This window comes from Nothobranchius furzeri, chromosome 9, assembly GCF_043380555.1.
Source record: "Nothobranchius furzeri strain GRZ-AD chromosome 9, NfurGRZ-RIMD1, whole genome shotgun sequence".
NCBI classification, from domain to species: Eukaryota; Metazoa; Chordata; class Actinopteri; order Cyprinodontiformes; family Nothobranchiidae; genus Nothobranchius; species Nothobranchius furzeri.
The window spans coordinates 43,619,799-43,632,412 of NC_091749.1; the positions used below are offsets into that span (position 1 = coordinate 43,619,799).

The window sequence follows — 12,614 nt, forward strand, 5'->3', positions numbered from 1 at the left end:
CCCTGAAGTGCGTGACATATCGTGCGAGCGCGCGCACCGGGCAGAGAAGATGGGAAGTCGCCTCCTCATCAGAATTATGGGGAGGAGGAAAAAGTCCAGCCAATGAAAATTGACCTGGATTTGAAGGAAGTATTAATGTTTTTGGGCACAAAGACTGGGTTGGGGCATAAAACAGCAGACCCGCCATCTTCCCGGATCCTGAGGCATGCGGGAGCCACTGAGAGGGGGAGTTAGGTCGCTCACTCTCTTGAATGATGCCAGTGCCAGCAGCAAGGCAGTTGTAAGTGACAGGAACTTGAGTGAGACCTGGTCCAAGGGTTCAAATGGGGCTTCAAATAAACCACGCAGAACCACCGTTAGATCCCACTGGGGAACTAGCGGGTGGGACACAGGTCCGTTCCTTCTGACGCCTTTTAGAAACCGTTTTGTGAGGGGATGACTGAAAACAGACCCATCACCAAAATCCTGGTGACAGGATGAGATAGCTGCAGCATGTTTTAATAGTGCTGAATGCGAGGCCCCTGTCCGTCCGTATCTGCAGAAACGATAGGACATCCGCCAGCTGGCAGGAGAGCGCTTGAACATTCCGCTCTGTGCACCATTTCTGGAAAGCTGCCCATTTAGCAGCATAAGGTGTGATGGTAGAAGGCACCCGCACACTCTGAATCGTGGTGACCACATCATGCGGCAGCCCAGAAACCCCTAAGCGTGACCGCTCGGCGGCCAGACTCACAGCTGTTGGCCTATTTCTGGAGGATGTTTGATTATCCCATCCGCCTGGGGAGGGACGTCCTCCCTTCGCGGGAGTCTCCACAGGGAGCCGGACAGTAGCGCTTGCAGGTCCGGAAACCATGATGCGGACAGGAGTCTGGGAGCCACCAGAATTACCGAGAGCCGTTCTGACCGAACTCGGTCCAGGAGACGGGGAATCAGAGGGACTGGTGGAAACGCATAAAGGAGCGTTCGAGGCCAGGGCTGGTGTGAGAAGGCGTCCGCCCCGAGTGGGGGTTGGTCCCGGGGACTCAGGGAAAACCACAGGCGACACTGAGCGTTTTCGTGAGCCGTGAACAGCTCCACAGACGGTTCCCCGAACCTTATCCAGATGTGCGGAATGCAGACGCCAGTCGGAGTCGCGGGGACCCCTCTCGACAGGATGTCTGCCGCTACATTCAGGATCCCCGGAATGTAGGTGGCACAGCAGGTGGATATGTGCCCAACACAGTAAATCTGTGGCTATGCGCAATAGTGGGAGGGATCGAACTCCCCCGTGGCGATTTATGTAGGCTGCCGCCACCTGGCTGTCTGTGTGAACTTCGACATGACGGCCATTGAGAAGGGCAGCGAAGTGTCTGAACGCATTCCTCACTGTCTTAAGCTCCAACACATTTATGTGCTCGTGCGTGTGGGAGGGCCAGCGATCTGCCGCCGTATGGGACAAGCACGTGCCCCCCACCCCAGACAGTGACGCCTCCGTAAACACAGATACGTGTGACGTAGGACTTCCGATGGGGACCCCGTGTGGGAGGATGCAGGGATTCCCCCAGTGAGCGAGGTCCCCGCCCACTGAGGGGGGAACCCTCAACATACGTCTCTTCTGACGTATCGGGAGTACCCGGAGGCGGATGAGCGTTGCAGGCGCCTCGAGCGCAACAACCCTAGTAGCACCGCCGAGTGGGCTGCAGCCATCATGCCTAGAAGTCTCATGACTAACAGGGCTCTCACGATCTTGCGGGGTTGCACGCGGGAGATCATCGCGGTGAGATCTGCCGCTCTCACCGGCGACAAACGTGCTCTCATTAGGGAGGCGTTCAGCTCCACCCCGAGAAACACAATCAACTGGAATGGAAGGATGGAGTTCTTCCCCCAGTTTATAGAAAACCTCAGGGTTGACAGATGCTCTGTTAATTTCCTGGTTTGCTCTGACGCCTCGGACTGGGCGCATCGGAGCAGATCGTCCCGGTAAAATAAAACCCTCGTTCCTGCCGTGTGCAGTGGCTGCAGCGCGGTCTCCAGACATTTGGAGAAGGTGCGCTGGGCTAGCGAGTAGCCGAAAGGGAGGCATTCGTGCGCGCGTTCCGACAGCGGACGTGTGCTCAAGGTCACGTGAGGATTGGGTTCGCGCCCTTACCACCGTCGCTTGTACCGGAGAACTGAGAGCGACCCATGGAGGGCTTTGCTCGAAAGGGCGAGTGTGAAACAGCCGGAAGAGGCTGATCCGCACCGCAGAGTGTGGAGTCCAAGGATGAAGGACGAGTGGGAGCCGGGCCCGTGCACGGGAACGACAAAGTGCCAGCGGATGGAGCAGCGCAACGTGCACGCTTTGCGCGTGGTCGTGACAGCGCCATGACATCCCGTCCCACCCAACGCTGTGGGGGAAGCGGGATGAGTCGGGCCTGGCCGTAGGCCGGGGCCGGTGCGCAAATGGAGCGCACCCTTACAGCAAGCCGTGTAACATTACCGAGTCCGACTGTGTGAACATGCAGATGTGCTGCAGTGCTTGGTGCGGGGAACATCATGTGTGAGGATTCGGCAGAGGGTTCTGCAGAGGACTGTAGGACTGTGCTCTCGATGTGACGTTTTTTTGGGTTTTATTTCAAAACCAAAATCATTCACAGACTTAAAAGTCAAAGTCATTTATTGTCATTTCTACCACATGTGCAGGACATACAGAGAAACGAAATTGAGTTTCAGCACACACAATTCAAGGATCAGACATACGTGGGTTAGACACATGACAAGAATTGGTGACTGCGGTCATTCGCAACATGAGTCGCGCTACCTTAATAGATAGATGAAAAGGGTGTTACATGAGGATAAGTGGGGGTAGGTAAAAAAAGGCATAGCAGAGTTAGCCCCAGCGGGGAGTAGCTCTATTATACAAAAAAAAAAACTCCTTTAAACATGGAAGCACAAACAGCAGATACAACATCAGAGTCCGATGGGGTGGCGGGGATGGGCGGGATCCTGAAGCCTCCAATGGGAGCTGCCACTGCGGCGCATCGACCAGCTGCAGACCAACAGGTGGGAGGGAGAGATAAGGACCAGAGAGCACATTGAAGTTTCCCGCAGACGTCTCAATCTGAAGGAAGAGGGTGAAGGTCGGGACACAGCATCTGTCGGCATTCCTCCTTAACAGTACAGTCATAAGCACACACATTCCCCCCAACGAGTCATTTTCGTGGTTGTTTTCGGCGAGGTTCCTGTGACTGAGACTGCCAAGGCTGTGTCTGCTGGCTCATTCGGAACCGTTGGCCGCCAACTCCCTGGTCCCGCCTCAGCGGGAGGCCGGCTCCGCGGGGCGGGCCGTGCAGCTGGGCGCCTGGAGTTTCCGTGCCGTTCGTCCCATCCTCTGGGGGAACGGCGGGAGTGCGAGGCTGACCGAGAGTGGACCAGGTCTCACACCGTGGCTGAAAGTTCAGCCACCGTCTGAGCCCTCTCGATGACGCTCGTAAGATGGGGACTAAACAGAACGTCATAGGTGATGGGGCCTTCCAGCATCTCCCTGTGCAGGTGTTCAGGAATGGAGGGCAGGGCCTTGAGCCACAAGGCCCGCTGGATAAGGGTTTGCCAGGCAGCAATGCGAGCAGAACCGGTGAATACAGCCACACACAGATTGAGGATGGCATCAGCAGTTTTAGTAATGATGGTTTCTGACTCGAGAGGAGCGTCAAGCTCCTCCACCATTTTGGAAACGCCAAAGGCGAGAAGGCGATATTATTTCCTGCAGCGCCGGTCTGGAAGGCGCACTGGTGTGCGCGATCGGCGAGCTGCCTCAGCAGCTGGTCATGCTTAGAAGAGGGAACTGCTCGCGGTCCAGCGAGGTGGTTCTTGGCCTCGACGCCACACAGCGAGGCCAAGTCCGGCTCCAGTGAGGGAACGGATGGCCAGCCCAGGTCGGAGAAGCCCTCGACCTTGGTAATGGGCACATATGTGGAAATTGGCGCCTTGAACCCGGCAGGCTCGGAGAAGGCGGCGGACCAGCAGCTCATGGCATCGGGGAAGCGTGGCCAGACGGGGTCTGGACAGCGCGTCTGTGTCGCCCCGAAAATTCCTGCCAATTTATCTGCCTCAGGCGTAGCCGGTTCTGGAACAGCTAGCCCCTTGCGGGCCGCAGCCGCGGAGATGATGGCAGGCAGCTCCTGGAGCAGTGCTCTAACTGCTGGCAGGGAGGAGCGAGAAGCCACTGGGGCAGAAGGACCCGCTGAGCGAGGCTCGTCGACCTCAGTATTGTACAGGAGGGAAAGGGGGCTACAGCAGCCAGCCTCGTCATGCTCCTCACGAGGCTCGTGGACCTCCTTGTTGTACAGGAGGGAATAATGGCTGCGTCAGCCAGCCTCGTCGTACTCCTCACGAGGCTCGTCGACCTCCGTGTTGTACAGGAGGGAGGAAGGGCTATGGCAGCCAGCCTCGCGGTCGACCTCCGTGTTGTACAGGAGGGAAGAAGGGCTATGGCAGCCAGCCTCGCGGTCGACCTCCGTGTTGTACCGGAGGGAAAAAGGGCTATGGCAGCCAGCTTCGTCGTACTCCTCGCTGTCGATGACATCGTCCAGTCGGTAGGAGCCAGCCGGCTCCTGGACGACGTTGAAGAACTGTAACGCCTTGTCCAGCGAGTACATGCCAGCCTCCGGAATTTCCTCGTCGGTGGTGGGGGTGAAGTACTCGACTCGGCGGACCTTTTCAGCCACGGGCAGAGCGGTACAGAACGGGCACGAGGCCTGGGGGTCAAGGCCAGGCCAGCGTGGTGAGCCCCGAGACAGACCTTACACTTGGCGTGCAGGTCGCCGCTGGAGATGGAGCCCGTCTGGCAGGCTGGGCAGGTCCTGGCGTTGCTGGACTTGGTCGGTGAGTAGATTTTTCTTGTATAATTGCTCTTAAAGGAAGCTCTTAAGCTTGGCGTGAAGAGAAAACGGAGGCGAACAGTGGGGTCGTTCCACTTATATAACTCACAAGGGGTGCCCACGTGGTGGGCGTACATTTAAGCTCTTCATGATTGGCTGATGCTGAGATCACCTTTCCAATAGCAGCTAGCTTAAGGGCTAAGACTAGACGAAATAGAATCATCTTTACTCGAATATATAGGTCTAAATATAACTTTGAACTTAGTTTTTTGAACACTAAAGTCTGTGTTTTATCACTTTTTCACTTCTTTCAACCACTTCCTCTTTGTATTATTTAGAAATCAAGCATCCTAGCAGATCATAATAAATTATATGTGAAGACGAAATGAAGGACATTTTTGTAGCCTTGGCACATCCTTGAGCTAATATCTCACTGGGCTGTTGGTGACAAGCTGTGAACATAATTTCCTAGAGAGAGTATAAAGGTTTTTTAAACATTTGCGGGGGTTCTTAATTTCCCTGTGTGAGTCACAGAGATTGGCTAACATGTTGGTGGATGTTTTAACATTTATAAAACACTGGCACCACATAAGCCAGAGAGTATGAGAACAATGTGAATAAACCGAGACAACAGTAAGAGACTTAGTCATAATTTGTTTGAAGTTACATTATGTGCACCATGTGAGCTAGCTGTACACAACAGTTTTCACAAATTATCATATTTACTCATTCATTATGATCCCACCTGAGAAAAATGTGCACTTTCCTTTACATTGTGTGTCATAGTAGTGTTTCTGATTGTGTTTTGTATGATTTTATTTGATGTTGAACTCTTCAACGTCAGGATGAGTAGCAATCCCATCATCAAACATTGACATAAGCATAAAGTTACTTTCAGCTGGCTCAATCCTCCAAGATGGTTCAATGTTTTTATTTTTTTGTCACTTGTTTCTGTAGGTGGTAAAAGGCCTGACTTATTTGTGGAGCCTTAAGATACTTCACAGAGGTGAGTAAGGTTGCTGTGTTATTAAAAAAAAGAGCAGAGTTGATAAAGACAAGCAGCAAAGTGCTGATGTTGCAGTTCTCTCAAGCAGTATGTCTCCACAGATGTCAAGCCTTCCAATATGCTGGTGAACACCCGAGGACAAGTCAAGCTGTGTGACTTTGGTGTCAGCACGCAGGTACGCTGATTTGTTTGTATTAGAAAGAAAGGAGAGGGGATGGAAAAGAGATGAAGCCAAACAGTTGTCTGAATCTGTGTGACCACGATGCTTTGCAGGCCGTGTGTTTGTGTACATGCACAGACCCGTGTGCATATGGTCAGCTTGTCAATCACAACATTCATTTTCAACTCAAGACATCAGCGCTGTCCCAAGGGTCTTCTGCTCACATTATCTCCCCCACTCCCATTGTTTTGCAGCCTCCAAAAAAATCACTTGTTATAATTAAGATGCCCCCCCCCCCCCACACACACACACACACACACACTCACATCGCCAAGCCTCATTGATATGTATTCAGTAGATTTGAGGAAAGGGTGGGTGGCAGACAATAGCCCTGTCATTGTGTGTGTGTGTGTGTGTGTGTGTGTGTGTGTGTGTGTGTGTGTGTGTGTGTGTGTGTGTGCGTGTGCTTGTTTGTTTGAGAGCATTGAAAGGAAGGACTCTACGGGGTTGATGTTTTGGGGAGCCGGTGAAGGTCTCTCGCTGATGATTATGCTACAAAGCACACTTGGTACACACACACACACACACACACACACACACACACACACACACACACACACACACACACACACACACACACACACACACACATACGTGCCCTTTCCTGTTCACATTGCTATTTATTCACAACCTTCACTTACTGGGCTACTCAAAGGTGAATTTTACACCTTGATTGGGAGGCATGTAGCAATGCTGTGTCCTAAACCTATTTTTATTTTAAAAATTCTGTTTATCTGTCTAGCACACACCCATCCTGTCTCACATTCTGTAGGACACATTCAAAAAGAGCCATAGGGGACAGACATTCATTATCATGTTCCTTGCCTCTGATGACACACCGACTCACAACGGTCTCTTTGTCCTATATGTTGTGTGGACCCCAAAGTTTTCTCTGACATAACAAAAGTTAGCTACCACCCTTGTGTTTTAATATAATCGCCCTTTGGCCAGGTAATTTAATAATTTTCAGTTTTATACATATTTATTTTAAGCTTGATTTGTATTTGCAGCTGGTAAATTCTATAGCCAAAACCTACGTGGGGACCAACGCATACATGGCAGTGAGTTATTCTTTACTTTTATTTATAAATTAGCATGATACACTTTGTTTACAGTTGTTTTTGTTGATGTCACACAGCCAGAGAGGATATCAGGAGAGCAGTATGGAATCCATGCTGATGTCTGGAGTGTGGGCATCTCTTTCATGGAGGTAAACAAACTTCTGCTTTCTTTCTGTAGAAAAGGGATGAGGTCATTTTTGGGCAGCAAGTTCATTTAAAGAAAACAGATCTATTTTATTTTTGGGCTACATATTGTGGCACATAAATAACACTTTGATCACTTCTTATATTGTTGATCAAGTGTTTGTTTGAAACTATTTCCCTGTTCTCCTGTCCTTATGGTTACACTATTGATTCTCCATTTGTTTCTGTCTCTAGCAGGATAACAAATGATCTGTGCTTCTGTCTCTTCTTTATTTGTCAATAACAGCTAATATTATTATAGTTGTAACACAAATAGATGAGTTCATGTGATGTAGCTGTGTCAGAATCATTGACATACTATCTGATAAAGATGGAGTTTAATGGTGTGTCCTTTGGCCCTGATTTCCTTGTCTCTGACTGTGGATGATGGCATTGAGCTAAATGAAAGTCCTTTCTGTCTCATCTGTTTCAGACTGATCTTTAACACTAGTTGGTCTGTTTATGTTCAAGGAGAAACCCACTTGATGTTCTTCTGCACTTGGCAGGGAAACAATACACACTTCAAGTGAATCATCAAATTGAATTATCAGGCAATCATTTGAGTATAAATACCACAGAGGCATACTTCAAACGGACCCATGATCTTGCTCTCTGTCCCTTTATGTGACTGTTGTTCTCAGAAGGTGGTAATTGTGTGGATGTCATTAACTAAAGGCGGGTGTTGTTTGTTGAAGATGTTTTCTCAGTAGGTGGGCTTTAAAGCTACAATCTGGAGTATTTTTTTAATCCAAAATCACTACCTGGTGACTGAATAATGAACCGCAACTTAATAAGTTTTTCGAACTTTCGTGTATACCGTCAAAAGCAACGCCTTTCATTTGCCAGCTGGCAAACAAAGCTAAACACATTGTTTTACAGCTCATATTATCATGCTGCATTTTCGCGCGCACGCGCGTGTGTGTGTGTGTGTGTGTGTGTGTGTGTGTGTGTGTGTGTGTGTGTGTGGCATCAGTCTATGCGTCCTCAAAAGCTTGTGCATGCTCTGTGATTGACATATGCACATAAGCAGATGTCTTAAGCTACTGGTTGATGCTGAACAACGCTCAGTTCGAATTGCACGGGGCTCTATGGGACAGGGGACGGGCTTAGCAAAATATCACAGTTCATGACAAGATTATCACTTTCACAGGTTTTTTTTAAATCCTGAAAAGGGGAAAGCTTCAGATTGCAGCTTTACGCTTACCTCAGAGCTCCACAATCCCATTAGCATTAGCATCTCTCTTTGTTTATTTTTGAAATCCATTCTTACATTTACACTGCTGTGAGTCATGCCTTATTTCACCATGTTATTTTCATGCAGCCAGGCACACTTTGGTGTTGATCTGTGGAGATTCTTCAGGTTTTTGTTTGGACAGCAAACGTGTGAAAAAGTTTAACATGCAGATAAACCAGAACTAAATGCACTCAGTTTTCATAAAAATACGTAACATCTGATTTTTTTTCACCTCTGAAGTTTCTAATTTGTTTTGACCAAAGTATTTGTTAAAATAAAAAATAAATAAAAGTGGCAGAGTCTCTTGATCCCACCTAAAACTGGTTGAAGTAAACATTCCTACTAATCTAATTAAAGAAGGGCATAAAGACAACTCAGCCAGTGTCCTCCTTCATCTCTGCTGAAGCCTTTGGTGGAATTGTTTATTAGTTAGTCATGTTGCGGTTAAATGAGGTTTCTGGAGATCATTTCAGGACAACTTAACTATATTACCGCCCACACATGCATGTTACCGTAATTGTACAGGTCATCTAAAACGTTTCAGAGATTTTCCTGTTAGTTTTTAGATAGTTCAAATCTTTTCCTCATCCTAAATTGCCTTTAAATTTTTTGCACTCACCCTGTTTTCAAATGCAGTCATTTCAAATGAGGTCATTTACAAACAATGGCACCATTTAAAACGAGGATAAAGTACTATTTACTAGATGCATGCGTGTTGGTACTGTCTCTCTTTACTGTGTTTCTTGGAACGACTTTTGCCGCTGTCTTGGACTCCCTTGAGAAGTGATTGTGAATCTCAGTGGGATTAAAATAAAGATTAAATAATAATATAATAATAATTATTATTATTATCTTATCCTCACAGCTGGCACTTGGCATGTTCCCCTACCCACAAGTGAGTAATTTTACTTTTTTATTGTTCCTGTTTGAGTCATGGTGAATGTTTTTATGTCAAAGGCTCTGCTTTTCTGACAGTCATGGACTTGTCAGATGTAGGAATATTCTGTCCTGTCTGCAGTGAAGCTGTATTTATTTATAATGTATGTCCATACTGTGCTAGCATAATCCTGTTAGTAATAATGTCTTATCTCTTTAGTCATTTTGTGAAAAGAGGCTCCTAAATGACGTGTTGGAAGATCTGCTTCCTCTCAGATTCACTAAGATGTTTACATTCAACCTCTAATGTATTCATCTACAGTCTAAGCCCGTTTTCCCCCTGATTACAGTAAATTAAAATCCTCCTCAAATGTAATTGCTGACTACAGAAGTGACTTCCCAATCCCATCAAGTCTTAATTAGTACTTTAAGATGGGTTTATCTCCCTAATCCCTCCCAGAGCAATCTGAATCACCTCAAGTTACCTCCTGGCCTCCAGCCTGCTCACAATCTAGAGGACAGGTTCACGTTTAGGGTTCAGTAGAAATCAGTCTCCAGATCCTGATTATGTTTCAGATTTTCCTTTCTCTTGTCAGCTGAATGCACCAATCCTGCACCTCTCTGGTTGTTTCTCATGAATAAGGTGACCGGTTCCTTTAGTAAAATAGGATTGCTCTGTTGTTTAAAGTGAGTCGTATAAAACTGTACACCCAGTTTGCCTAAATGCTGCTCCTCAGGTGTGCTGCAGTGGGACAGAACTGACTACATGTAACATCTGGAGGCGTTTTCTTCTCCTAGGACTGTTTAAGTCTGTGCATAAAAACATATTTATTTGTAGTTACTGGTGTGTTTTGTGTTTGTGCCCTTTCAGCTCTTTTCAGACGGGTGCTTTTTTCTGTTAATCAGACTGAACTTAAAGTTTCAGTGTCTGAATGAGCCCTGCCCCTGTTGGTAATTTCCTGTTACAAATCACAGCAGCAACCTTGCTCAGCCTCCCCCCTGACATTTATTTACCACTTTGAACACAACGGCACCTGTTGCAGTAGTAATAGCAGCCTCACACACACACACACACACACACACACACAGAAGTGGAAGATCCTAATTTGTCATCTAAGTTGCTTTTCTGAGAAATCTGACAGATCAGGACATGTAAAACAAACAATGTGCTACAACAAATAACTAGTAATGAGCAGGAGCGTTTTAGTATGATGTTTGGACACTTACATGTTTTAATCAAGCAAGTTATCATTATTTATATTAAAATCAGTAGAAATATATCCTCTTAATCATCTTTATTCACTGGAAAAAATAAATGTTTTTTCCACAGTTTGATGAGTGATGCATCCTCTTCAGTGATATAAAACTTTGATTCTTTTATCTAAAGCCTTAGATCTGCCTGTCTCAAGGGAAAATGTTTAAATAAGTTATTTTATTTCTTCGATAGTTATCCTTGTTGCTTCTCTGTACATTAGTATTATTTCTAACTGATGGGACGGGTAAATTATTGATCATTATTTTCAGAATCATCATCTATGAAAATCTCACCTGCAGCTTTTTGAGTCACTAGGGTTTGGGACAATGTCCTCTGATGGAAAAAATGATGATATACTTTCATCTTAAGCTCAATACCCACCTAAACATATGTTATGGAAATTTTATATTTCATTACTTTAGTCCTATTGACAGATCTATTAGCTGAATGTCCTGAAAGCATTCACACGCACGCGCGCACACACACACACACACACACACACACACACACACACACACTCACTCTCTCTCACACATGATCCACTCCCATTCCTCTCTTATCTCGCTGCTTAAATAACCTCTGTGACCAGCTGTTCAGGGAATTTGCCACCAAATCATGATTTGGTTGTATGTCTGCCTTATTGATTCTTGTCTCTCTCTCTCTAGCTGCAGGAAATGGGTTTATTGGTAAACATGTTGATAAAATCCATGACAACTTATATATCTTAAGCATTCATCAGCAGAAGCTAACTTCAAAAAGACAAAAAATCGGGTGTATCAGAGATGGACAGGAAGCTGAGTACAGAGAGCTGGTGGAGCGCTTTGTGGCATGGTGCGGAAACAATCATCTGACCTTGAACGTGAACAAAACAAAGGAGATGATTTTAGACTTCAGAAGAAACAGGGTGGAGTCAAACACTGTTTCCATCATGGGAGAAGAAGTGGAGGTGGCTGAGGAACACAAATACCTTGGAGTTCACCTGGACAACAGACTGGACTGGAGAAAGAACAGCGAAGCCGTTTACAAGAAGGGACACAGCAGACTGCACTTCTTGAGGACGCTTAGGTCCTTCAATGTCTGTAGCAAGATGCTGCAGATCTTCTACAAGTCTGTTGTTGAGAGTGTAATCTCTTCAGCCATCGTCTGTTGGGGTAGCAGCATCAGAAGCAGGGACCTGAAAAGGCTCAACAGCCTAATAATAAAGGCTGGTTCTGTTCTGGGGACGACTGTGGAACCACTGGAGGAGATAATGCAAAGAAGGATTCTCCAGAGAATCAAGAAAATTATGGACAACCCTGAGCATTCTCTTCACAAGACTGTCCGACAACGGAAGAGTGTCTTCAGTCAGAGGCTTCTTCAGTTTCGCTGCAACACTGACCGCTACTGGAGATCCTTCCTGCCAACAGCCATTGTAATATACAACAACTCTTTAATGACTTGATTATTATTATTATTCTGAGCTACTACAGCAATCAATTTCCCTCTGGGATTAATAAAGTATTTTTGAATTGAATTGAATCTCTCATCCTGTCAGGGCCAGTCGGACTCATTAGTGATGATTCAGCTCTTTACTGTGTTGATTTTATAATGTTGTGTGATGAACAACTCTTTCAAGTCTTCATGCATACGTTATTTGTACGTCATCCACATTCTTACGTGTTTTTAAATGATGATGTTACATGTTTACTGAGGTGACTTCAGCCTCTGTCGCGGCTGCTTTTGTGAGCTGTTCCTCCTCTCCTTAGTGCAGAGTATTTCATCCTCATTGATCTAAACAAGTAGAATATTAGTCATACCTCTCTGCTGTGTAGCCCTTCCTGTGCATGCTTCCTTATCTTGGTGTTAATTCTCCCCCAGCTCCATATGGCGCTCTAGACAGCTCACCTGCAGGCTGTAGCAGAACTGTGTGGCGATAGTACTTGGATCCAGCTCGTCGAGCGC

At 46.7% G+C, this 12,614-nt stretch overlaps 1 protein-coding gene across 2 annotated transcripts in view; it reads left to right on the forward strand.

Annotated features, from left to right (window-relative positions):
* The window catches only part of map2k5 (mitogen-activated protein kinase kinase 5), an 83,470-nt gene that overhangs the window by 38,303 nt on the left and 32,553 nt on the right, over nucleotides 1-12,614 (forward strand). For both annotated transcript variants that reach the window (XM_054732311.2, XM_054732312.2), the window contains 5 exons: nucleotides 5,796-5,844; nucleotides 5,946-6,019; nucleotides 7,075-7,125; nucleotides 7,203-7,274; nucleotides 9,408-9,437. In XM_054732311.2, the coding sequence (XP_054588286.1) occupies nucleotides 5,796-5,844; nucleotides 5,946-6,019; nucleotides 7,075-7,125; nucleotides 7,203-7,274; nucleotides 9,408-9,437 (276 nt within the window). The remainder of the gene's footprint in view (nucleotides 1-5,795; nucleotides 5,845-5,945; nucleotides 6,020-7,074; nucleotides 7,126-7,202; nucleotides 7,275-9,407; nucleotides 9,438-12,614) is intronic.